We start from the raw sequence: 27,991 nt of genomic DNA on the forward strand, positions 1-27,991 counted from the left end.
AGAACTCCTTTTCAAAGTGATTTTCTTTCTTTTAGGGAACTAGTTTTGGAAAACAAGAGACTTTCTAGCCAGAAAAGGTTGCAATTAGAAGCAGCAATGCATTGTCATGCCATCGAAGCTTTCGAATTCCTGTATTTGAACACTCCTGGAAATCCTTTTCTAAAATATTTTGTTCTGCTTTAAAAAGAATTCATGAGGACGAAGAAGTCTCTTAGATACATAGTCCCAGAAGCAGGTAGTATAAGTACGGCTCACAGCACTGTCCAAGTTCCGAGGTAACTTTCTGCACAATGGTATGTCCTTCCGCATTGGAAACGGCAGGTGTGACTGAGAAGCTGATTTGAAATTGTATTTCATTTTAAGCAATTTATACTTATGGTTATGAATTTTTGAACTACGAAATTGTTTTTAATGGAACTTCAAACATCAAGGCTACGTAACCATGCAGTATATATATTTTTTACCTTTTTTTCTTTGAAGCGTATGGTCTGGAATATAGTGATTTATACAAATGGACCAAGGAGAAGAGTCTGTTTTTTAGAAAGCCCGTGACTAAAACAGCTAATTTCAATTGAAATCTTAAGGATTATCTTCAAAAAGATCAAGCTATTATAATGTATTATGATCCCTGTAGCTTTGGTAAAATTACACAAAGCCTGGCTTAGTTTTCCTAGAATTCTGATCAAACAAAACAAATGAACAGAGCAAACACACACACCCCCCAAGACACAGTGTGTCCTAAGAATCCAAAGGACCTTTTCCTCTATCGTTTAGCCTGCTGATGGGAAAGTGTGAGAATAAAGTAGCTCTTTCTTTGTTTTAGAATAAGTATGGGCTAAGAGAAAGGGAGAGAGAAAAATGTGGGGTTAATTTGTAAGAACAGCTTCTGTAGAGTGTGTATGTTTCATATAAAATTACATTTTAACATCTTTGTGCGTTTTATTGTCCTCAGGGTTTAAACAGTATGTGATCAAAATCACATTATGTAGTAAAGAGTGTGTGGCTAGCTGAATAGTTAGGTGGGTGTAAATCCCACTAAAATCCATTTCAGAAGATAAATGATAGCTACTGAAATTTGGACAAATCAATTTCCCCTATTCACTTGTCTAATGCCCCTGGGGACCCATTTAAGGCTTGTTACCTAACTTTAGGTTGGGTTTGAATCAAGGTGAACAGTCAAAAAATATTTTCCATCCACTATGTACATTAGTAAGGCTTATTTTTACTATGGAGTTCGTTGCTTATACTGCAGTCTAAGAAATTAATGAACAAGAATACTGATCATGAACTACAAGGTTTATTTAAAAGCCAATATGGGTTTAAGTGTGGTAATAAGGGCTAAGTTCTCCAAGGACTGCAAACCTGTTTATTGTACATCAGATTTTACTGACTTTGAAATCTCCCTAGAAATGTTCATTTACCTCATCATGCATTATGCATTTCAGATCTTTGGCAACAATAACAAAATTCAGATGTGGTGATGAAGTGGTTATGCAATGAAACTAACATACACTGTGATTTGATAAGGAGACTTATGCTTCACTAGTATATTCACTTAAAACTGAAAGCCATATAGGAAATATAGATCTTTAAATATCATAAGTAATAACCACAGGCTTTAAAGAGAAAATCCACTTACTTTTAATCCTAATAGCTCTAACATGTGGCGGGGGGGGGGGTAACTGTTGTAAAAATGAATTGTAATTGGTCACTTGAAAATTGTATATGGATTTATAATTTTTAAATGGCTGGTGGCATGTAACTATAATGTATTTTTCAGTTTTATAGTCATTAGTCTTTTATAAAATTTCCAGAGGGAAAGAAAATAAACGACCTCCTAGTGAGAGATATTTTACCATGAGACCAGTTGTAAAAAATTACTGAGTATTGTGCCTGAGAATATATCTTTCCTAAGTTCTGCCTCTCTGGTACCTTTGATTTATTGAGGTTGAAAAATATGCAAGGTGAAATGAGTTCTCCAAATATTTCATACCACATGTATTTTATCCAAAGGAAGATAATGGTCTCTTGGGATCATTTACTCGGTTATTACTAAATTTGGGGAAGTTTGTAACATTTTTTGTTGATAGCAAGAGAATTTGTTTAAAATGTGTTCAAAATGTACTGTTATTTAGCGTTTTGTGGGGTGGCAGAGTATTGGCAGTGAAGGTTATACTTAGCCATACAGTGGGCAACTTGAATCAATGGAAAAAGCAATAGATTTATAGATACCTGAGAGGATGGTGGCCGGAAGAAAAACAGTTGCTAGGTAAATAGTCACTGAATTAATTGCATGGGCGATGCTCCTGCCAGCGCTTTAATTAATGTGCATCTAACCCTGTCTCTGGCTCCAGAATCCATGACATCAACAGAACTAACAAAAAATGTCAAGAATTGAGCCTTCTACATGTGTTGTTAGTTTTCTTGACTGACCAGATCCTGCCCTTGCATATTCCTGTGTTCCGCTAGTTACATTTCACCAGTGCAGCTGCCAGGCAAGCTCTGTTTTTACTATTCTGGTGGGCCTGGCCATTCACAAATACACTGAAACCAGAAGCAGAGCTGCAAATGTAACATATGGGAGAACATAAGTACTCCGAAGAGAGTTCGGCTTTTAATCCTCAGCTTTCCTTTCTCTGTTCTTTATGCTATTAGCCAACGATCAATTAGTCTGTGTGATTGTTCACTCATCAAACACCAGACCATGTAAGAGAAAGTGGTAAGGGCAGAGTTATAAACTTCAGTGGTGGCTGAGTGTGAGTGATGTGTGTATGTATTTTCAAGCTTTTGGAGAGAGCCACAGGCGGAAGATGAAAGGTGAACAAGAATAGTTAAAATGGGAGGAAAAAAAAAACAATACTTGATAGGGTCTGTCGGAGTAGCACAGAAAATAAATGCTCCAGAGTTTATTAGAGAGAATAATTATTTCCATCCTCAGGATCAGGCCATCTTCTTTGAGGAAGTGGCACTTTCATTACCCAAAACATGAAGGATGGAGAAGGGTTTTATATGTGTTAATTAAGAAATGAGGTCTTTTATTCGGGGAGAAGAAGACATTTCAATGGCTAACCAGACAATGACAGGGAAACAGAAGGAAGAAAAAAAAGTCAAGGCTCATCCCAAGAACAAAATGGGATTTTGTTGTTACAAAGATATGAAGAATGGTAGATAAAGTCAGATTGTCGAGAGTTTCTCTGTTTGTTTGTTTGTTTGTTTGTTTGTTTATGGCAGGCTAAAGAATTTGGAGGCAATTGGGAATAGGTCGTGTGATTTAAGCAAGAAAAGAAAACAAGGGGCAGTTGTGGAAGCTGAATTTCATAGTTGCACGGACAATAGGATTTTATTTATTTTCTTTTGCCATTCAGCCACTTTAGTTCAGTTGAGCACATTAATGTTTAACACTCATAGCCCCGTATCAGCACCCCACATACATTCACAGTTATGAAGGAATTATAGTGAGATCCAATCAGTACCTAAAGGAATTGATTTGAAGAAATGCTGTGAAAGTGGACTCTCTTTTGGACTCCTGTGTTTTTTCTCCAAGTCATATAACTGAAAGGAATGGACAACAAAAGAGCTTAAGCTTCTCAGCTTGACTTCTTGGGTTCAACTTCTAGCTCAGTTACCATGATTGGCTATGTGACCTTGGGCAAGTCCCTTAGTCTCTCTGTGTCAGTTTTCCACGTGTGAAATGGGGACAACAACAGTTCCTACATAATAGGGTTGTTATTAAATGTTGCTGATGTATTAAAAACACTTAGAACAATGCTTGGCATATTAGACATACTATGCAAATATTCTATTTCCATAAACAAAATACCTGTACACCTATATTAAAGATAGCCATTTTCATGTTGAAAGCTAGTACATATGTATTGCAGAAAAATTAAAAGCACAATTAAGATGGCCTATAAACCAAAATTGCAACTTTAAAACTTTGGGAACATCATACATCTTTCCACATTGCTAAACATATATCTCTATCACATTTTAGGTAGCCGCATGGTATTTCACTGAATGGATGGTCCATAACTGTTACCAATACCCTACCAGTTAGCATGTAAGCTATATCACGTGTTTGGCATTTATAAATGGTGCTGAGACAAATATTCTCATAGTTTCATATATGTACACAACATTATTGCATTAACAGATTGTCTCACTTAGAATTTCTGATCTAAGTATGAGACTGTGTTTATATTTGGATATATAGTGGAACACTCTACCCCACTCACTCCCAACCCCACCTCCATCCATGGATATTCCAATTTACTTGCTTACCAGCAGGATAGGAGCGGGCCCAGTTTCCTGCACTATTTCTACTGTATGACTCCACTACAGTGTCATACCAGACAGTTTTTTTAAATCTTTGCTGAATAAGCAGGTGTAATATTACACCTCACCGTTTGAATTTCATTTCTATGGTTGCTAGTCAAGTTAAATAGTTTTAATAGACTTAGAGATCAGGCATGATTTTTCTCCACTGAATTGTCTATATTTTTGATCCTTGTTCAATTTTTTTTCTGTTGAGTATTCATCTTTTTTCCTATTGATCTGTGAGAATAGCTTTATCGTTAAGAGTGTCTGTTAAATTATTTAAGATGTATTATTTTATTTTTGATTTTGATATTTCTTTTGCTTGTTTGATTTTTTTTATGTATGGAAGTTTTATATTGTTAGGTGGTTTTTAAATCAAATAATAACATTTAAAATTATGTTTATGGTTTTATATTTACATCTAAAATTTCAGTCACCTGATATTTAGTTTGGAATTATGTGAGATAGGAATTTTAAAACTGAGTTAAAATTCAATCAAATATCATCTGTATTTTTTAGTATGAAAGGTTAAGAATTCAGCATTTATCATTGACTTCTTTGAAAATAATGCTAATTTATCATGTAAATGGTGACTTTTTTGAATTGACAATTTGATCATTATAACAACCTATTTTATCCATATCTCTGTTTTATTTTTAAAATATTTTTCTTTTTTAAATATTTTTCTTTATTCATTTATTTATTTTTAGAAAGAGAGGAAAGGAGGGGGAAGGAGAAGGAGAGGAATATCAATGTGTGGTTGCCTCTCACGCCCCTACTGGAGACCTGGCCCACAACCCAGGTGTGTGCTCTGACTGGGAATCGAACCGGCAACCCTTTGGTTCCCAGGTCAGCACTGAGTCCACTGAGCCACACCAGCCAGGGCCATATCTCTATTTTAAAATGAACGACAGATCTTCAAAATATAGAAGTTACCTGAGAATCATATAAATATCATTTACTCATGATTGTGGATCAATCATAACCCAAAAATCAACCTAATTTATCTTATAGTCCCTATGTAATAGCCTTAAATTAACAAATATCTAGTAGTGTTTTTGCATGTTCAGAACATATTTATACATATGCATTTTATCTATATTATTTCATATTAAAGTCGACTTCTACTTGTGTCTCTATCCAATGATACAGATGTGTATAAATTGTTCCTATAAAAATGAAGACTGTTGAAAAGTATAAGTTTCAATACTCCTTTTATCAAGTACTATATTAGATTTTGGCAGATAGCAGAAAGTATGTTTTGGGAGAGAAGAGAAAGGAAACAGTAGAATCTGGAGTCCGGGAAAACCCAGATGTTCAATGCCAAGTGTTTTGGACTTACCAGTAACCTTAGGAATGTTAGTTCTAGTTTGGAGCTTTAATTTCCTCATTTGTTAATTGAGAAAATAATATATATTCTGTAGGATCATGGATGAGATTAAGGGAGCTGTTATAAATAAAATCTGTCACATAGTGCCCCAAGGATATTGTAAATCTAAGTTATAATAGCAATTTTATCGTTGCTAGTATTTTGGAGGGACAGCCAGCCACTCAACCAGTACTACACATTTATTTATTTTTATTTAACATTTAAAACACACAAAATAACACTCGTTCTGTATGGTAATTTTATAAAAGACCAAACTATATGAACAATTAAATAGAAATGTATCTGTAATTGGTAACACCCGCAAAATCATGGTTAATAATTTGGTGCATACATTTGCAATTATTTAAAAATATGTGTATGTTTATGTGTAGATATTGACATGTAAAGTATACACAGAAAATCAGAGGCAGTTTATGGGCGGTATATATTTTTTATTAATATGTCACGAATATTTTTCAGGATAATAGGGTGTTTTTCATGATACGTACTTTCATGGATGCCAAGAATTCCATTATGTGGACGCAATTTATTCTACTTGGGGGATTCTGCTTCTGTTTTTCACTAGTACAGGTGACAGAATTGATTGAGTATTCTGGTTATGTGTCTCTATGTATATCTCAGATACTCCCTTAGGAAAATTTATAGATGTATAATTTTGTGGTTGAAAGGAATGAATACTTTTAAGGCCTGAAAATATTTCCCTGTAATCTTTCAAACCAAAGGCAAAGAGATGTATAGAGAAGCACACAAATCATAAGAAGTTGATGGGGTTTTTTCACAGTTAGCGTGTAGCCACGCTACTAGCGTCCCGATTGAGAATTAGAGCGTTAGGACAGGAGCCTCCCTTGGGCTCTTTCCCACCTATTGCCCGCACCCAAGGATAAGTACTTTTCTGACCTTTCACACCTCTGGTAGTTTTACCTGCCATTGAAATTAATGTCAGGGGAATCATAGAGTGCATGCCTTTATGTTGAACTTCCCCTATTTAACATTATTTTTGTGAGCCGTTTCTATGCTAGTGCATATATCAGAAGTCTACTTGTTCTCTTTACAGAATTCCATTGTGTGAATATGCCAGAGTTTCTCCATTCTACTGTTGGTAGACATGTGGGTGTGTGTAGTGTGAGGCCATTGTGAATACTGCTGTTAGGACATGCATGTCCATTAATATGCACACGCATACATCTTCAGAATGTACTTGGAAGTGGAATGGTTGGTTCAGCTGATACGTGTATATTTATTTGGCTTTGCAAATAATGCCAAACAGTTTGCCAATGGGGTTGTGCCAATTTACCATCACTCAGTCACCACTAAGACTTTTGTTTCTTCCAAATCCCCATCAAGAGTATGTATTTCCAATCTTGTTCCTTTCAGCCACTCTAGTGGATATGAACTTGTATTTTATTGTGTTTTAATGTGTATCCTCTAATGATTAGAGCCATTTTATGTCTATTTAATGTGAAATCCTTGTGCAAATCTTTTGCCCATTAAAAAAATTAGTGCTCTGTCTTTTTCTCATATACCATATTTTGCGGACTATAAGACGCACCCCCCCTCCAAATTTGGAAGGAAAATGGGGGTGTGTTATAGTCCGAATGTAGCTTACCCAGCTCCCTGTGCGGGGTGGGTGGGCGGTGGTGGAACGGGTCACAGGAGGCAGGAGCAGGGTCACCGCTGCATTTTCCTCCCAAATTGGGGGGGGGGGTGCATCTTATAGTCCAAAATATGTGTATGTCAGGTTTTTTTAATACAAATCCTTTATCAGATATTTGCAGTGCAAGTGTCTTCTTCCAACCTGGGCTTTGCTTTTTGTCTTAACAATATGTCTTGATGAATGAAGTTCATCTTATCAACCTTTTCCTTTATGGCTAGTGCATTTGATGTGTTGTTTAAGAAATGATCACTTTCCCTGAAATCAACAAGATATTTTCCTGTATTTTCTTGTGTAAACTTTATTGTTTTGTCTTTTACATGAAGTCACAGCAATCTGGAGTGGATTTTTCTGTGCATGTGATATAGAGTAAGTGTTAAGATTCATTTTTTAAGTTGTACATATACACAATGGAATATTAACTCAGCCATAAAAAATGAAATCTTACCACTTGTGACAGTATGGGTGGACCTAGAGGGTTTTATGCTAAGTCAAGTAAGTCAGTCAGAGAAAGACAAATCCCAGGTGATTTTGCTTGGGTGTGGAATCTATAGAACAATATCAATAAACAAACAAAACAGAAAAAGACTCAGATGCAGAGAATAGACTGATGGTTCCTAGAGAGGAAGGCGATTGGGGGACTGGGTGAAAAAGGTGAAGGGAATAAGAAGCACAGATTGGTAATTACTGAATAGTCATGGGGATGTAAAGTACAGCATAAGGAATATAGTTAATAATATTCTAATAAACATGCGTGGTGCCAGAAGGGTACTGGAAATATCAGGGGAACCCCTTGTAAAGAGTAAGATCATCTAATCACTATGCTGTACACCAGAAACTAATACAATAGTTTGAATATAAACTGTAATTGAAAAATAAAATTCAAAAAAAGGTTTTTTCATGTGAGTAGTCAATTAACCTGGAATCATTTATTGAAATCCACTCTTTACTAAAGTGGCACCATTGTCATCAATTAGGTAAATATTACAGTCTATTTGTTCTCAGAGCAATACCACACAGAATCAATTATAATAAATATTGATATCTGGCTGTAAGCATTCTTTTTTTTAAGGTTAAAGACAGTAAGTATACAGCCGTAGCTCATGTGGCTCAGTGGATTGAGCACTGGCCTGCAAACCAAAGTGTCGCAGGTTCGATTCCCAGTCAGAGCACATGCCTGGGTTGCAGGCCAGGTCCCCAGAGGGGGTGTGTGAGAGGCAAGTGCACACTGGTGTTTTTCTCCCTCTCTTTCTCTCTCCCTTCTTCCTCTCTCTAAAAATAAATATGCTTTTTCATTTTTTAAAGACACTAAGTATACAAACATTGTATTTTAATTTTTCAATTACAATTTACATTCAATATCTTTCTGTATTAGTTTCAGAGGTACAGCAAACTTGGTAGAAAATCATGTGCTTTGTAGAGTGGTCGCCCCGACCCTGCTGCTTCAAGTGCCCGCCTGGTCCCATTTATACTCATCCCAATATTATTGATTATATTCCCTGTGCTGTTAAACTTTGTTATTCTTCAAGATTTCTTTGGATATTCTTGGTCCACTGGGTTTCCATAGAAATCTTAGAGTTGTATGTCAATTTTTATTAAAAACCAGCTGTTTCAATTTGATTGGGATTGCATTGGATTTACACATTATTTGAAGGGAACTGACATCTTTACAATATGAAACTTGCCACTGGTTCCTTCAGTTGGTTCCTTCCAATAGAAGAACAAATTATAGAGGCTTCAGCAAACATAGGTAGATACACTTCGCTTACTTGCACAACCAAAAGAAGGATAACAACCAATATAAAAACAAAAAACCAACCAGAATGGCCAGAAATTCAAACTGTATGAAAATCTGACAACCAAGGGGTTAAAGAAGAAATGTTTATCCGGACTGGTGCACTGGGACAAAAATATGGCCCAAATGAAAGAAAAGATAAAAAAAAATCCAGAAACATAACTAAGCAATGAGGAGGGTAGACAACCTATCAGATGCAAAGTTCAAGACACTGGTAATCAGGATGCTCACAGAAATGATTGAATATGATTACAAAATAGAGAAAGAAATGAAGGCTAGCCAAAGTGAAATAAAGGAAAATACACAGGGAACCAACAGTGAAGGGAAGGAAACTGGGACTCAAACAATGATTTGAAACAAAAAGAAGAAATAAACATCCAACCAGAACAGAAAGAAAAAATAAGAAGTCAAAAAAATGAAAGGCTGAGGAACCTCTGGGACAATTCCAAACATTCCAACATCTGAATCATAGGGGTTGCCTGAGGAGAAAAGGAAGAGAAAGAAATTGAAAACTTACTTGAATAAATAATGACTGCAAACTTCCCCAGTCTGATGAAGGAACTACACATGCAAGTCCAGGATGCTCAGAGAGTCCCAAAGAAGTTGAATCCAAGAAGAAACACACCAAGACACATCATATTTAAATTACCCAAGATTAAAGATAAGGAGAGAATCTTAAAAGCAGCAAGAGAAAAGGAGAGAGTTATCTACAAAGGAGTTCCCATAAGACTATCAGCTGATTTCTCAAAAGAAACCTTGCAGGCAGGAAGGAGCTGGAAAGAAGTATTCAAAAGTATTCAAGAGCCTATATCCAATAGTCCTCTATCCAGCAAAGGTTTCATTTAGAATGGGAGGGCAGATAAAGTGCTTCCCAGATAAAGTCAGGTTAAAGGAACTTATCACCAAGCCCTTATTATATGAAATGTTAAAGGGATTTATCTAAGAAAACAAGTTCAAAGACTATGAACAGTAAAATGACAACAAACTCACAACTGTCAACAACTGAACCTAAAAAAAACAAAAATAATACAAAAACAAACTAAGCGAACAACTAAAACAGGAACAGATTCACAGAAATAGAGATCACATGGAGGGTTATCAGTGGGGAGGGTGAGGGGGAGAATGGGAGGAAAGGTACAGAGAATAAGAAGCGTGAATGGTAGGTAAAAAATAGACAGGGGGAGGTTAAGAATAGTATGGGAAATGGAGGAGCCAAAGAACTTATATGTGCAACCCATGGACATGAACTAAGTGGGGGGATACACTGGAGGGAGGGGAGTACAAGGCAGAGGGAGATAAAGGGAGACAAAAATGGGACAAGTGTAATAGCATAATCAATAAAATACACTTTAAAAAAGGAACAAGTTATATTCCTTTATTTGTAGCTCCCTAATCTCTTAGTGATGTCTGTAGTTTTTCAGGTAGATGTCTTGCTTTCTGTTTTGGATTTTGTCCAATTACTCCCTACAAATGTAAGAATTTATGCTCCCACAAATATCCTAAGAGTGCTTATTTTCTAGAACTTTGACAAATACCTTTTACAAAAGTCAATATAATATGCAAATGGTGGCATGTTGTTGCTGTTTAAATTTTCATTTTATCGATTACTTAGTGATTGGATTTTTGTTTATTGGCTGTTTGCATTTTTTGTGAAATTACTGTTTATATTCTTTATCCAGTTTTCCAGTTGGTCCTCCATCCCTCTTCATTTATTGAATGATCTATTTATATGAGAGAATGTTACCCTTTGTCTGATAGATGCTAAAAATACACCCAGTCATCATTTGTTTTTAATTCTGCTAATGAATCTTAATTTCTAAACAAACAGTACAAATATTATATGTAATAGTTAATTTACATTTCTTTCTCCTTCTAAAGGACTTTCCCATGCCCATACTTTTTTAAAGATTTTATTTCTTTATTTTTAGAGAGAGGGGGAGGGAGGGAGAAAGAGGGAGAGAAACATCAATGTGTGGTTGCCTCTTGCACGCTCTGCACTGAGGACCTGGCCCGCAACCCAGGCATGTGCCCTGACTGGGAATCGGACCGGCGACTCTTTTCATTTGCAGGCTGGCACTCAATCCACTGAACTACACCAGCCAGGGCCCAGTATTTCATTCTAATTCTGTTATTATTAATTTTTTACACTTAATCACTGTAATTTATCTCAAATATATTTAGTGGAAGATATGAAGTCAATATTTAATATCTGTTTATTTCTTCAACAGACACCTCTGTTTATCTTAATGTTAGAACTCCTACACATTTGAAATTAAAATTCAGAAATTGAAAGAAAAGAAAGTTAATCTTGTGTAAAATTAGGTCAAGATTCAGTTAGATACTAAATTAACACATAAGGGAATGTTTTTAATTATTTCCTCTCACCACAGGGAATATATTGTATGAAGAGCATGGTTTTATAATACTGAAAAAGATTATTGATAAAAAATGGTACATTTTACTGGTAGAGTGTTTTGCATTTGTATTTTGGTAAGAATATGAAGTAGTAAATATACTAGTAAATTGCATTAGAACATGTGGGAAGTGACATAGGACTCAGTCTAAATCATAAATTATTCACATCTGCTATTTTTTCCATGAAGTATTCAATGTATAGGAGAAGCCAGCAATTCCTGAATACCATTTTAAATGGGAAAGCATAGAAGGTATACGTTTGATGATGTCAAATTCTACCCTTCCTATTAAGTGATATCATCATAGGAAAATAATCAGAGATTATTTTTGGCCGATGGCTTTAGATATGTCATATCCTTTTCATAATGACTTGTCAGTAAAATATATCAGCTGGAATTTCTCAGCACTATTCTTTGGCATGAAGAAAAGCTAGTAGTTTTCCTTTCCGAATTCACTTCTGTCTTTGCAGAGGAAATCCATTTATGTTTTTCAAAAATTGAAAACTAGGGGCAAAATGTCTGTCACCCTATCCACCATCTGCCCTACCATCATGAAGCAATTATTTTAGTTTCAGAAATGTATCTACAACATGAATTCCTAGAAGTAAAAGTTCCGGGACAAAGGTTACAGGCACTTAATAGATTTTACCAAGTTGTCTCCCACAAGGGGCACGCCAGTCTGCACACCCCACTGGCCATGTATAAGAGTCTGTATTTTCCAGGGGCTTGGCCGCACAGCGTGTTTTCAGGCTTAGATTTTTGACAGTGTGGTGGATGAAATTTTCAGAGCTCTTATTATGATCAAAGCTTAGCTGCTTTGTATTTTTAAAAGCCATTCATGTTCTTTGTCAACCGCCCTTACCTTTTGTATAGTTTTCTTTTGCATTTTTAACTGCCTTCTTGTTAATTGGCAAAAGCTGTCTTATTTGCTAGGAAAATCGGCCCCTGATCTGAGAAGTGAGTCACAAATATTACTTTTTTGCAATTTGTCCTTTGACTCTGAATTTAGTTTAGTTTTTCTTTCTGCCATGCAGAAGTTTTTAATGTCTGGATAGTCCAATTTACTAATATTTTTGTCTGTTCATTAAAGCCGCTTAACACGAGGATAAAATTACATTGTTATGTTATTGACCACTCGAGACGTGTACTGCTTCTTACACTGAGAAAAGAAATTAATTCTGAATTTGGAAAATGGTGGTCTTTCAGTCAATAGCTTTTTATTGGAAGTCTATCATGTATAGAAACCCAGTTCATCCAGAAATCAAAGCTCAGCGAGGAAGGTCAATGCCAGTAACAAATTAAACAGTGCACCGTCAGTGCTCTGGTGGGGGAAAGCCCAAGGTCTATAAGGATATACCTAATGCAGATGTCCTAACTAAGCTGAAGACTACTGCGCCGCACAATCTCATTATAAGCTATCGTTTACTTATTTCTGGTATTATCCAAATCTCCCCCGTTGCACTGTTTCCTCACAGGAATTCTTCCACCTCTATCCCCAGGAAGGAATGGCTTGGGATGATGAGAAGGAAGCCAACAACCGTAGTTAAAAGTTGTACAGATTTCTGGGCTCATCTGTGAAGCTGAAATGGAATGCAGACTATTTTGTGATCGGAGAGTAATGAGTTCGTAGCTTGATTTTAGAGATTTTTAAAAAAAATATGATGGCTTTTATTTCTAATAGCCTCAGAACCTAGAGGCTTTTAGCTGCTTCATGTTGAAGCTGTAAAATGCTTTCTACATATATCTGTGCCTAGGAAATGATCCAGTAGAAAAGAAACTAGTTCCCTCCTTGTAAATACTGAAAATGATAAATTAAGGGCATTACTAGATTATGTATTACATGCATGGAGTTACATTTGTGATAGCAATGACCCCCCCCACACACACACACACACAAATATAGTTGAGCACACAGATGTCTGTAGGGGTTAGAACTCCTGCGATACAAATAGGTCTTCATCTCGTACTGTGTTTGCTTGGCTTTATAGTGGGATCCAAGGCAGACAAAGCAAATACAGCATCACGATCCGCTGTTCCCTGACTGACATGCCATGCTACCCACACACATTGCTGCTTTTGACTCCTCACCCCACACAGGAAAAGGCCGCCAGGAATGAAAAGCAGGGTTTGTGCAGGTCACCTTCTAGAAGCCATGGCCTCTCTTTGCCTTCTATATTTGTATCATTTTCATCAGATAGAGCCAAGGTCTGTGTTCTAACTCACAGATCCCCCAGTCCAGATACAGGTGCGTACAACAAGCAAGGCAGGCCCACCGTTTCCCATTCATCTTAACGTTGGTATTCCAAGGAAGCATTGTCGTGGGTACCTAAGGTCTGGCCCAGGCTGCCTGGCATCAGCCCAGGCTGGATGTTAGCCCATTCCTCATGCATTCACATGTGCTGTATGTAATATGTCTGAATGTATTTCAGTACACTTCAATATGCATATTGTCTACCTATAATAAGAACTTACAAAAAATCCATTCCCCTAGAAATTAATTGGCTAGTTATTTTGTCTATTAATATATTTCTTTCTCACCCCACAACTTTTGTGTTCAAGGAAAGAATATAATATTCATTAGTTAGTTCTTTTATTTACTTTTTTAGGTTTTTAAGATAACATTTATTTTCTTGAAGCGATTGTATTTTGCCATGTATAATGCGTACTTTTTGCCCAAATTTTTGAGGGAAAAATAAGGGTGCGCACTATACGTGGGTAGTACCTGCAATACCTCGTATCTGCCCTTGTGTGTTGTAATTATTTGTTACATAAAAATATCTTGTAGCATATGTTCAAAAATAAATGCTAAAATTCCTTTAGAATACAAAAAGCAAATATCTAAATATAAATGAATACAAAATTGAATTAAAAAATTTAAATGAAAGATTTTTTCCCTTAAAGTTTGGGCCAAAAACGTGGGTGCACATTATACCCGGCAAAATATGGCAACGCACATAAAATAGGAAACCGAAGAAGACAAGAGGCAAAGAACAAAGTCATGCATAACCACAAACAGTTTACAGTTCGATGTGTCCTTCTAAGGCCTCCGTGTGCTTCCACAACTGAGCCTCCATTGTTATGTCATTAAGATCGTACAGTTATATACCATGCTTTTCACACATCATGAACATTTACCAAAGTCCCAAAGTCCCAAAACTATTTAAGTATTGGAGCAGTTGTTCCAAAGTAAGGGGGCATTATTTAGATGATGTACTAGTATATTCATGTATTTATTAGTTTACTGTAAAAATGTTATCTATTCATAGTATAGTATTGTTATATGACAGATGCACATTAGAATATTTGTGTTCCTATTACAATGTATATTTATAGATTAATGTTATATTTCTAGTATTATCATAGTATTAACAACATGAAGAGTTGCCATTGCAGGTTCACGTTCTTTATTTCTGCGTTAGACCTTGATAATCTGAAGAAAAAGGCTTTACTCCTGCTTACCTTGGTTCTTTACTTACACTTGAGCTTGACCAGCCATCAGCAACATTGAATGACTTTATTGTCTCTAGACGTTAACACCTGCGTACAATACAAAACTATTTACTTTCAATTCTTACGGGGACCGTATGAACCAAGTACGATGATCATTAGCCTCATTCTATAGAGAAGGCTTTAGAGTGAAAGAACTTGGCTAACGTGCCAGAGAAGTGCTGGAACCAGGAGGTCAAGCCAAGCAGCCTAACTCTAGACCCCACAGTGCTGAACAGCATCTCGGACTGCTTGTCAAGTGATTTCAAGTTCTCAACCCCAGTGTTATCATCCATTTATAAAATTGGGATAATAATAAGTATTTGTATCATAGGGTTGTTCAGTGGATTACAGAAGGCAATAAATGTGAAATTTCCAAACACGGTGCTCAGTCATAGGAAGTCCTTAATAAAAATAACCTGCAGTCGTTCTCTCGTATTCTGCTCTGATCCAAATGATGTCTTTACTTTTCATCTTAATCTTTTGATTCTGTTTTAACTCGGTTATACTAGGGCCCACAAACTAGTACTCACAAAAATGCTTGCCTCATCAATTTTCTTTGTACATAAAAGAATTTCCTTGTGCAATTTTTGTTAACATAAAAGAAAGTTAGAAGCAAGTATCAAAGCAGTGTCAGGCATGTAACACACAGCACATTGTTATGTTTAATGAGTGAGTGGTTAAGCGGAGAATACAATCCATTAATTTTACTGGTTGGAGTTGCATTTTTGTTTGTGTGGGTATGTGTTTTAAATTTCCAAGAAAAGGCTTACTGTTTTCTGAGTGTAGAATTTTTGGAAAGATTATCAGTAAATGATTTGTTATATATATAAATTAAATCCTAACATGTAACCCATGTCATTAATCAATATCATGCTGTTAAAATACCAAATACAGTAAATTTCTATAACGTTTTATGACAAGTAAGTTTTAAAAATATTGTTTTTCCTTTTTTCAACTTAGTATATTGGGTTCCTTTGGATATATTCCCAGGAGTGGGGTCACTGGGTCAAAAGGCAGATCCATTTTTAATTCTTTGAAGTATCTCCATACTGCTTTCCACAGTGGCTGCACCGGTCTGCATTCCCACCAGCAATGCAAAAGGGTTCCCCTTTTGTATTCAAATCATGAGAACCTTTCCCTTTTGTTTCCTTTCAGGTTTCTAGAGATTTACCTGTGAAACAAGGAGAAACTGAGGCTCACATAAAAGATCTTGAACAGATCGAAGAGCAATTAAATCATCTGCTTCTGTGGCTGTCTCCTATTAGGCGTCAGTTGGAAATTCTCAATCAACCGAATCAAACAGGACCGTTCGACATTAAGGTAGGGACTTGTTGCTTGAAATACTGTTTTCCAAACAAGTGGCAATATCAGTGAACTAAGTTTCTCATTTGTTGGCATCATTATCATTGTCGTTATGTTGGTTGTTATTATTTGGCTCCCATTTTCTGTTTGTTTCCAGCATTTACCAGCAATTATGTATTCACTGAACTCGTATCACTAGAATGCCTTCATCATATCTGCTACTACAATCCATTTTCCATCCCTACTTTGACTACACTTATTATATGTTTCTAGAAACCTTGTCTAAAACTAAGGTCATTAGGGGAGTAGGTTCTCACAAAGTCAAGTATGGGTTGTTTAGTAGACTTCCGAACACCCTGCCAGACGGACACCAGTTGACCTTTCTCTCCTCTTTTTCTGTCAACAACCTCTCCTTATATTCTGGCCCTAGCAGATTATATGGTATCTTTATATGCATGTCCCTTCCCGCCATGTCTTTGTTCTTGATCTTCTTTAAGTGACTTCTGTCTCTTTTTTTCTCATGTTGGATTTTCTTCCATCTTCCAAGACTGAATTCAATATCATTGCTTCTTCCAAGCTTTCTTCTATATGCCAAGTAGAGTAAGAAACCCTTTTAGGATTCCTTACAAACCTCCCTGTCCATCTCCAGTAGCCTTTGCACATTGACTTACATTTAAATTTTCAGGCCTGACTACCTCATCACAGGTTTTTGATCGCAGAAAGCATCTTCCTCTCCTCCTTATCCCCCTTACTTCTGGATGCCCCACCCCGGGCTCAGTGTATGGTGGCTACTTGTTAGTAGTTTTGAATCAACCAATAAAGATGCTTAATGAGTCAGGCAGAATGGTAACGAGATACTACAGGTAAGCCTGTGGTTTAGATAGTTGGACACCAGCACTTCCATTTTTAGTGTCCTCGTCCACAGTGATTGTTTCTATCTTCTGTCCCTTCCCAGAACCACATTCTAGGGACCCATTCCAACACAATACCCCAGTTTGCATATCCTGGGGGCCAACAACATTGAACACACAATCAAATAGACCAAGCCAATGGAAAGTACAACCTATTAACTAATGTAATGGGTAATTTCAGACTAAATATGTTCAGTAACATCTTTAAGAAATTTTTTTCTTTTAATTGACCAGCCCAAATTCTTCCATTTATTTACTTTCTAAGATTATAGCCATCTGACATTTTTATCTCCATATAGTTGCTACTTTGCAAGGAAATAAGTCAAGGATTTGAAAAGTATGAGGCTCATCCAGAGAAGAAAATTAGAAGTTTAGGAGAGGTGGGCTTGAATTGAGAGAGAGAAAGAGAGAACGCGCGCACGCATGTGCCTTGATATAACTGAAAAGCAAAGTGCACTCCATTGCTTTTCCCCCACCTCTTCCTGATATTTAGACCTCCCATTCTGATAGCCAGAGCGGACAACATGGTGTAAGTCACACGTACATGTCATTTCATCAGTGCTAAACCCAGCTGCTCAACCAGCGGGATGGCATTGGTGTCTGTCTGATGATTCAACTTGGCTCACAATAGGCTTTACCCAGAACAGATTACATGAACATGGAGGGAGTATACAGGACAGGTGACCACACAGCCTGCATGGTGGCAGCACCCTGAGGTCTTGACACCAGGGCATGGCTTCTGATGCACCAGTCGCCATGCATTTGGGTCACGTGTAGTCACAGGTACAAGACCGGAAGAGCGTGAAACCACATCACCATGCAAGGGGAGCCAGCGGTTCTGGGACTCTGGAGTTTTTCCACCTAGCCTGGTACATGGTGTCCTCAGAGGTATTTTAAAAGCAGCCATTCTCAGTGCAACTGCATCGCATCAGTACTGACCTCTCCTTACCCAATAAATAAATCTCAGCAGAGAAGTGCAGTAACTCGGTCCAATAAACAATGACCCCAGCCAGATTCTCAATTATTTTGGATCTAGTATATTCTTAAATATGTCTTCACTTAGTATTCTAAGGAGGAAAGACCATATACTCTTTGTTCCCAATCAGAAATCACTTTTCATAGCACAGATAAAAGCACATTCCTTTACTTTGTAACATCCTCTTCATTTAAAATGTGCTTCTTTGTTAAAATGACAATCATATTCAGTGTTAGCTATCTCTGTAAGTGGAATATATTTAAAAGACAACAAAGTCACATGCTACCAATGGACATTGTCAATAACCCAGTCTTTAACCCCAGAATGGCTCTCAAATGCTGAGGTCTTCCATTGGGCCTTTGTCCCTGGCTCATAGGTTCCTGCCAAGCGGGATCCTGCAGTTGGGAACGGAAGCCGCCCTCAGCTCTGAGAGTCACTTTCCTTGATCAAAGCTGCAAGGCACCACTCTTGGTGCTGTGCGTCACTTCAGAAAATCATGATATTTGTCTCCTGCAGCTCGGTCTAACTCACTGAAGGGCCATGCAGCTTCTCTTTTATTCTGGAAGTAAAACTCCTTGGCTTCGATCCTCTCTGCACATTCTGAGTTTTTCATCTCTAGAGTGCAGATTTCAAAAGTATTCCTTTTGCCTTTTGCTTCTGCTTGTGGCTGTCTCCAAGGAGGAGCAAAAAATCTGTATAAAATGACTTGAGAGTTCCCCCCTGCCCACCATAATTCTCAGACCCCTAGCTTGTTGTAATCAGGAAGTAGTGACCTGTGTGAGTAATTAACTAACTTACCTAATTCTTTATTTCTCTGTCTAGTTGTTATCTGTAGTCACTGTCTAGAAAATGAGTTATTGAGGTTGCACAGAGTTCTTCTGCTGTAAGATATGCGATCTTGGGCTGTACAGCCTGCTATAGCCCTCTGCTTAAAGAGATTAAACTTTTTTTTCAGTGAAAGAAAGATGGGAAAATGCACTTGGCTTCACTTTAAAGTATTGGAAACCAAAAATAAAGTTTTTAAACAGCTTTGAGGACATGCCCCTATTTTTTAAAGATTTTATTTATTTATTTTTAGACAGAGGGGAAGGAAGGGAGAGAGGGAAAATCAATGTGTTGTTGCCTCTTGTGCGCCCCCTACTAGGGACTGGACCCACAACCCAGGCCTGTGCCCTGACTGGGAATCGAACCGGCGCCCTTTTGTTTTGCAGGCTGGCACTCAATCCACTGAGCTACAGCAGCCAGGGCCGTGCCCATATTTTGAACACTAGGAAAGAAACACCTTTTTCAAAAATCTAAGAAACGAGTTCATGCAAAGAACATCAATGGACAAGCTGCCATTTCCTAAATTTCAGTAACCTGGGGGCGGGGTCGAGTCTGGCCACAGTGGCCACGGCTAGCTGTCTTGCCATCCAGGTCCTTTGTTTTCTCTAGTCAAACTCTGAATACCTGTTCAGAAAATACGGAATACCCTTTGTGAGCTTTAGTTTTGTCTGCCTGGCACTTCATGCTTATTGATGAAATGCAGCTCGCTGTGTAATGAAGCCCAAATTTTTAAAAAAGCCTTAAGGGCTCTGTCCTAATACATTGTTTATGCTGGAGTGAAAATTGACTGCACATCACTTGGGTTGTGCAATTTGCTCCCAAACTATTCCTATTCAGGAAATCCTGCAAATAGCAATATTCATTTTGCAAATCACCTCGCAAAACTCTCAGCAAGCCGAGAAACATAATCAATGAGATCGTGATGTAGAGGGTGAAAATTAGGCATAATCACAACCCTTTCCCATCAGTCAGCCCACTAGAAGGCATGCCTTTGAATTTGGATTTTCAAATGTACTCTCAATTTAGACATGAAATATGTTGATTTCAGATTTTTAGAAATGATAATTAAATGCTAAGAACCAGGGACCAGTTAAATTTCTATAAAGGCTCTTATGTTTTTAATCTTTAATGAATGTTTTCAGTAAGGAGCTGCAGGTATACTGTTGATCTGACATAAAACTGCCTAACTACTGCTTCCCAAACTTTTCATTAGGGGGGAAAACACATAATTTTGCATTAAGTTTTCCTGATGGAAATGCTTTCCTATTGATGGCAGGGATGGTTTTTCCCTCCCCTAAAAATGACTTTCCTTCTGTGGTCTAGAAATAAACACGACATATCAACTCTGCTGGTTCTTCCTTATCATGGAAGAAACTTAATTCCCCCTAATGTCAAATCCACGCTAAAAACTACCAAAGGACACAATTGCAGTGACTGAATGATAAGGTATGTGAACACCAAAATCCCCCTCTGCGCGTGCTCACGCTGCCGTGAGGGCTGTCAATGACAAAAATTGCACCGGACAACTTAGCAGGCGAGAGACTTCATTCCAGACTATTGCAATAGGGGAGGCAGATTGAACTGAGCTTGCACGGAAACAAAAGGCAGGAAGGATTTTAAGCATCGGGATGAGCTAGTGGAAAAGTACCACTGGGAGAACAGTAGAGAGGAGGCCGGTTAGTGCGATGAAGCCGCCTGTGCCCACTAATTGTCAGTTATGGAAGGTAGGCTACTGTCCTCCCATGGACACAGGGAGACTGGGTGCTGTCCTTGCAGATACCGACATTTCAAGGGATGACTCCCGGGTCCTTGAGAAAGACCTGCCTGGGTTGGAGATAAACCTGTCAAAGAGGCAGAGAAGGAATTTACAAGAAACCTCTGCCTAATCGCCTGGCGAGTGAGGACGTTGTCCTTATTCCTTTTGTCCAATAATGTTTCTCCACTATTTTCGGGATGCCTTCCACAGAAATAGTCTCCTACCTAATAGAAAACACTGAAACATTTTTCTAGGAAAGCACATGAGTCATAAAAGAGGCCACCGTCCTCTTCTGTGTTGCTCAGCTCTCCGTTGCCACCTCTTAAGAAAATAACAACAAATGAGATCAGAAAGCATGTTCAGTTGAACTTGAACTGGTATGCATCCATCTAAAGGGATAACTAATTGGATGTGAATGATCACATCCCCAACAGTGAACTAAGGTAAATGCGCTAAGAAAAGCGAGGCCAAGCCCATAATCAGGCAGGAAGGTGTCTAAAAACCTAGTCTCACTAGGGAGAATGTTAACACATCTTTGTCAGGCCTCCGTTGTATTCAAGGGAAACCAGGACAGTTGGACACTTGGGGGGAGCCAGTCCGCGTGGTTCATTACAGAAGCTTTCTGTCGTTGAAGGGCTCAATGCACTGACCTTGAGACTCGGCAGGGAGAGGAGATTGGCTGGATGGTGTGAGCAACCAGTTATCTAATGAAAGGGATTTCCCGTGGAAGTTAGAAGAAAATCAAAGATTAATTGCCATTAATTGGAGGATTAACCCAGGAACTAATTAAAAAGATCCCTAGAGTATGGGTGGGGAGCATCTTTTGATGGTGGACTGAGGATCGCAGGGGTCATTTTCTGACAGTTTGAACGCTTTCGGCGATGGCACCAACATCAGAGAGGTTTGGGGAAGATCGTCCATGGTCATGGGTATTTCCTGGAGCGGAACAGGACGGGGGTGAGAGAGCAGCCCAGCCGCAGCAGCCCCCCGCAGCCCCCCGCTGGAAGGTTGTCCATACATAATCTACTGTGCTGATGAGTCCTTTGAAGTCTGCTGAGTTGTCCGGCTTGAGCTCTCGGGGCTCCTTTAGATCCTGGGGCGAAAGTTCAATTGCAAGACAACCCAGAGTGTGAATAAGAGTCAGGCCAGTCGGCTTTTAGTCCTCAGTACTGCCAAGTCAGGAGAACAGGAGAAAAATGGGAAACATCAGTGCGGAGCATTGTAGCCAGATATTAAAGGATGCTAGAAGAACTGGAAAATTGGGGAGAACTGAGAAAATGTGTAAGAAGGCAGGATCCGGTCCGACTGACAGGTAGATGACAAAGTCACGTGGTTTACGAGGAAACTGAACATAGCTCAAAGACAATGAACAGGACTAGACTCTAATAACCCACAAGGGGTGCACTCTAGTTTTCTATGGAAACATAAAATTTTTGTCTACAGTCACCTGTCTTTTGATCAGCTACTCAAGATTATTCTTGTTTATAAAATAAGGCAGGGCTTGTTACTTACACAGGGCCAGCAAGCGTAGTGACAGACCGTGCTGGCCTTTTAAGATATGTTTTTGCTGGAAGTTTTTCATAGAGAATCTTAGATTTGACTTTTAAAAGCCTCAAGAGGATATAAAGCCCAGCCAAGATCTCACCATTAATTTTTCCCTCTGCACCTATAGATTTGGGTGAATTCCTCTATTCTCAAAGTCCTCAAAGTATCCAAAGGGTTTCTGGGCCTTCCAGAACGTAGCCTTCTGTATCCACCTATACGTCTAGACATCCTGTATGCCTGGTACTAAATCAGTTTTCCCAAAAGGGCTTTGGAAGCATTGTCTCCAAAAAGTCAAAAGTGATTCCTTGAAACTCGCTTGTCGTAGCTAAGTCTATGCACATCATTCTCAAATGTGACATTCCAGTCAAAGCCTTGGTTGTATAACTAATTTTCTCGACTCTGTCCTGGCATGCAAAGGACAGATTTTATATCGGGCCTGTGCAATTAATTGTATCACCATGAAAATAAGAATACTCAGTAAGTATTTCTGAATTCTGGAGGGATCGAGCAGGGAGAAAAAGATAACTATTCCACTTCTGTTTACAAAACTACAATCTACTGAATCTCTATGAGGTGTAGGTAGCTTGAGAGAAAAGCAAAAGGGAGTCTCTTACCTCAAGAAAGTAGAACATTAAGGCATCAGCAATATCGCAAACAAAAGCCCTAATCAAATAACCCTTCATCAGTTCATTCGGTTTCCATGTAATTGATTCTTGTTTCGCGTGATCTCGGGTCAGCAGCATCACAATCCCAGCAGCTTCTTTACGAGAGTTCTGGAAATCCTGGGGCAGGCCAGTGGAATGGTCTCCAAGTTATCTGAGCAAAGCTACCAGAAGCCTGTGCCCTGGGGTACCGGCTAGCCCTTTCCATGGGTCTCTGGGTAGTTTGTTTTTCTTGAAAACCAGCATTCTGGCCTGCTGCTGATTGCAAGCACTTCCAGGAAACCTCAGAGTAAACAACAGCTCCATGTCCATGACAAAAGGCTTCAAATTGCCACAGTTAAAGTCCTGATGAGAGCCCATGTCATAAAGAAATGGGATTGTTTCTGTGGTACGAAACATGTTCAAGTAATAACCGGAATTAGGGCTGGTAACGTTATACTGTCGTGTAATATTAGGCAAATTAGCAGCAGGACACATGCACGGCAGGGGCATTAACAGATCATCCCATTACTGAAGTGTTTGTACCAATAATAACGTTTGACCCATATAAATATCACCTCGGGAAGGTGAAGCATCCCTTCTTATTTGATGATGCTTTTCGTGCAGCTCAGCATATCAAATCAACCTAATTATTTTTAGTAGCTCTCTTTTTACAAGGCGAGAGAAGGACCCTTTTAAGATTTTTTTTCTTTTTCTTCTTTAAAAGATTGTATTTATCTATTTTCCGAGAGAAGGGAAGGGAGGTAGAAAGGGAGAGAAACATTGATGTGTGAGAGAAACATCATCGATCTGCTGCCTCTTGCACACGGGCCCACTACCCAGGCATGTGCCCCAGCCAGGAGTTGACCCAGCAAACTTTTGCTTTGCAGGATGACACGCAACCAACTGACCCACACTGGTCAGGGCTAATCTTTTAATATTTTCATGTCCTGGCTGGTGTAGCTCAGCGGACTGAGTGCTGGCCTGCGAACCAAAGGGCTGCCGATTCAATTCCCAGCCAGGGTACATGCCTGGGTTGTGGGCCAGCTCCCCTCACCCCCGGTAAGGGGCGTGCAAGAGGCAACCACACATTGATGTTTCTCTCCCTCTCTTTCTCCCTCCCCTTCTCTCTAAAAATAAATAAAGAAAATCTTAAAAATATATACCTTAAAAAAAAGATTTTCAAGTCAGTCTGAAGTTAAAATTTCATCAAGGATTTGATTCGTGGAAGGTAAAGTATCAAAGGTTGCCAGAAATGTGAAAAAGTTTGAATACTTTGTTAAATAGCATCATGGGCCACTGAAACAATGGCTGTTTACCCAGTGACAGTAAAAGATTTCAAAATAAATACAGGAGATAACATGGTTGTAAAAAGACCCTGGCCCTTTCACTGCAGTGTCAAAGCCTTCATTAGTGAAGACTTTGCTGTCTTCACTAATCAAGGACATGACAAAATCAACAGAAAGCACAAGGAATTATTCTGGTAAGACACAGAAATATTGCCTAGGCGGATTGCTCAAAAGGTAAAGAAAAACCTTTTGCAACCTCTTGTGAAGAACAGACCTATAATCCCAAAAAGTTTGGCATTGTAGTGAAGACAAAATTGAACTCCAGTTTTGCTTTAGTATACTGTTGATACTAAAGCTCATTTTTAATTGAATGTATTGGGGTGACACTGATTTACAGAACCATACGAGTTTCAAATGTACAACTCAACAAAACGTCATCTGTACTTGGCACTGGGTGCCCACCGCCCAAAGCAGTCTGTTTCTGTCCCCATCTCTTTGCCCAAGCCTGCTGAGGTCCCCCTGGGTAAAGGAAAGTTCTTAGATGTAGAAATTCTTAAGGGTGAAAGACTGATTGATTTTACACACACGTCCTGCCCTTACCAGGGATATGACATTTATGGGACAGGGCTCTCATTCGCTTACCCTCAGGAACGAATCTGTTGGTGGAAATATATCATCTGTCTGGATCCAACTAGAAGAGATGCATATAACTCCCTTCAAATCACACTGTCTAGTCCATACCCACCCCCTCACTTCCTGGCGACCAGACCACTCCGCCTAGTCCTACAAATGGATCCTCACTCCAGCTTGCTGGTGAGTGGGCGTGGTCAGAGCCTGTCTTGATGTGAGGCAGGATTTGTGTTGTCTGTATTACAAAGTGAAAGGCAAAAAATCATATCCATCACTTTCATCATGTCATGTGGTATCATTTACATCCCTTTAATAAGTTTTTTTCCAGATAAATAAATAAACAAGCAAACTAGTGGTCACTTTCAAAGAAGTCTGGGACTCTAACCCAACGTGATTAGTATACTCAGAATCCTAAGAATGGAAACCTGTCCTTTTCCATACTTTCAAAGCCTGTTATCCGGAACACTGGATTTTTAGTTGGACTGCCCAACGGAACCCTTGTCAGTCAGCTAGGAGCGTGGCCACTGTTCACAAAATCAGCTTTTCGGAGGTGTATGCTACCTGGTTCACTGTTTGCAATGTGATCACTCACATCCGTGTAGTTATTCCCTTTGATAGACGTGTACCAGCTCAAGTTCAACTGAACATGCTTTCTGATTTCATTTGTTTTCATTTTTCTGAAGAGGTGGTATCGGGGAAGTAAGAAACAGCGAAGAGGACACCAGCTTCTTTTATGTGTCATATGCTTTCCTAGAAAATTGTTTCAGTGTTTTCTGTTAGGTAGGAGTCTATTTCTATGGAAGGCGTCCTGAAAATAGTGGAGAAACCTTATTGGACAAAAAGGCACACCATCGTCATTCATCATGTAACTAGACAGAGGTTTATCGAAAATTAAAAATCCCCGTGAGTTTAGGTTGTATCTGGGCAAAAGGATAATTCTGTCTCCAGTTAAACCTTGAAGATTGCTTCAATTTGGAGATAAGCAGCATTCAGCATCAAGTTTTCTCTTTGATCACTAGGGATCATAATTCTTCCTCTTATTTTGCACTCCCTCTACTCAACTCCCAAAATCATTGCTGAATTTAGGGAGCATGATAATAGGGAGGGAAACAAACGACGCAAGTTCAAATCTCAGGTCTGACACTTACTGGATTTATGACATTGTTTAACTTGCTCTTCTTAACTTGACTTCCCTCCTCATTAAAATGAAAAATGGAGCCAATTATCCCGGGACTCGATTGAATTAAGGTACAGCGAAGGTGAGAACGTATTTCTTTAAGGCAATAGTGAGATATGGTTGATGGGACCTTTCTGGTTGTAGCTGAAATTTTGATAAGAGCCCCTAAGTATAAAACTTCAGCTTGCAAAGAAAAACCGCTGCAAAAAAAGACTGCAAATCGTCACAAGGTGGCCATGTTTCACCAAACCAAATTGCTCCTATAAGAAGATGATTATCAGCTGGAGAAGAGTTCCTTGAATTGAAAGTCCCTGGAACGGGTTTCAAGTAGGGTTAACACTTTGTTGGCCAAAGGGGGAGCAGAATGGCGGGTCCAGTTTCCTGCCTGGCCAGGCTCCATCACAGCGCGCTGCACAGCGTTCCACTTATAAAACTCTCAAAGTCATTAAAAAAAAAAACCTATCCTCTTGCACATTTTCAAGTACACATCTATTTTTCTCCCCTGGCATGCTGTAAATATTGACATTTTAAAATGTTGCATTACTCTTTTGAATGTATCCAGTGAATCCAAATACTATAGCAATATGATATCTCCCATCAGCCACTTAAAATACACGAAAGAAGCTCATCTTTAATAAACAGAAGTTTCATATCATTCCTCTTTCTTCTTTAAATCATATTCCTATTCTACTTCCCAAAGAATTGTATCTTAATGTCATATATATTTTATGCTACTAAGTCTTTTATTAACCACTCTATCATATTCCGTATGACAAGTACATCTATGTGGATTTAAATTCAATTTTTAAAAACAATTTCCTGTGACTGTAAAGCTCTAGATATTTTTAAAAATCCTTTAGATTGAGTTGGAGCTACCATTATTAATAGTAAGCATACCTGGCAATAACCAAATTACCTAAATATATGGAAATTTGGGTAAATATTGAAATATTCAGATTTCTATTAAAAATGCATTTATTAATGAGATGGGTGGCTAAGTGCTTAATGGCACCTTGATGGAAAGAAGAATTCGGTCATCGGTATTTTGCACTGGATTTGGATTTGGCATAAGTGTGTCTTGGGCACAGACCACCATTGGGATATCTCAGAGGGAGCGTGCTTTTATTTTGTTAAGTCGGAGGAGTGTCATTAACCAAAAAGTGGTCAGTGAACATTTAGTTTTCAAGTTTTCACTCTTGCCACAACGTGACAAAAAGTGGGAATGATCACTGGAATGGCGTGCATACCACAAGAACCAACTGAGACAAAAATCCCTTATAGAAGCTAAGAATCTGGTAACTGATTCTGTGCACACCATCTATTGCCCTTGTATACCTAGGAAAGCCTTTGTGTACCCTAGTCTGAAGAGGGCTGTTCTAGGAGAGATGAGCCTTCTGTGAGAAGAAGCGAGGGACAGCGCAATCCCTGACTGACCTCTCGCTAGGCCGCCATAACACCACCAGGCTCACCTCCCCACAGTCCATGCTTTTAGCCGTGCACAGCCCCTTCCTGCATCAATACTTGTACAATAGCACACTGTTGACTCCTTCTGGGCTTACTAGTGTCTAAACGGCCAGTTCTTTTTCACGTGCACTGCTTCTAGCTGATGTTTCCTTGATCCCACCCTTGGGCAAGTCTACCTTTTGGAAATAGATACAGGGCTTTCAGCCCCTTCCCCAGACATACTCAGGCTTATCCACCAAGGTGGATAACCGGAAGACTCAGTTCTGATGGCTCTGCCCCTCTACCAACTTCCCCCTCTCTGCCCCCCGCAAAAAGAAAACTTGTACCTAACCCCAAACTATTCAGAGCTTTGATCCACATGTTAACCCGTCAGTCCAGTTGATAAGTAGAGATGGAGAGGAGCAGACCCGTAGGTCCTT

The 27,991-nt window shown here is 38.7% G+C and overlaps 1 protein-coding gene across 4 annotated transcripts in view; it reads left to right on the top strand.

The window, feature by feature from the left end:
* The window catches only part of DMD (dystrophin), a 1,939,942-nt gene that overhangs the window by 1,216,078 nt on the left and 695,873 nt on the right, over positions 1 to 27,991 (top strand). For all 4 annotated transcript variants that reach the window (XM_045855895.1, XM_045855896.1, XM_045855898.1 and 1 more), the window contains one exon: positions 16,212 to 16,376. In XM_045855895.1, the coding sequence (XP_045711851.1) occupies positions 16,212 to 16,376 (165 nt within the window). The remainder of the gene's footprint in view (positions 1 to 16,211; positions 16,377 to 27,991) is intronic.

This window comes from Phyllostomus hastatus, unplaced genomic scaffold (genome assembly GCF_019186645.2).
Source record: "Phyllostomus hastatus isolate PE091 unplaced genomic scaffold, TTU_PhHast_1.1 phas_scaffold_12, whole genome shotgun sequence".
NCBI classification, from domain to species: domain Eukaryota; kingdom Metazoa; phylum Chordata; class Mammalia; order Chiroptera; family Phyllostomidae; genus Phyllostomus; species Phyllostomus hastatus.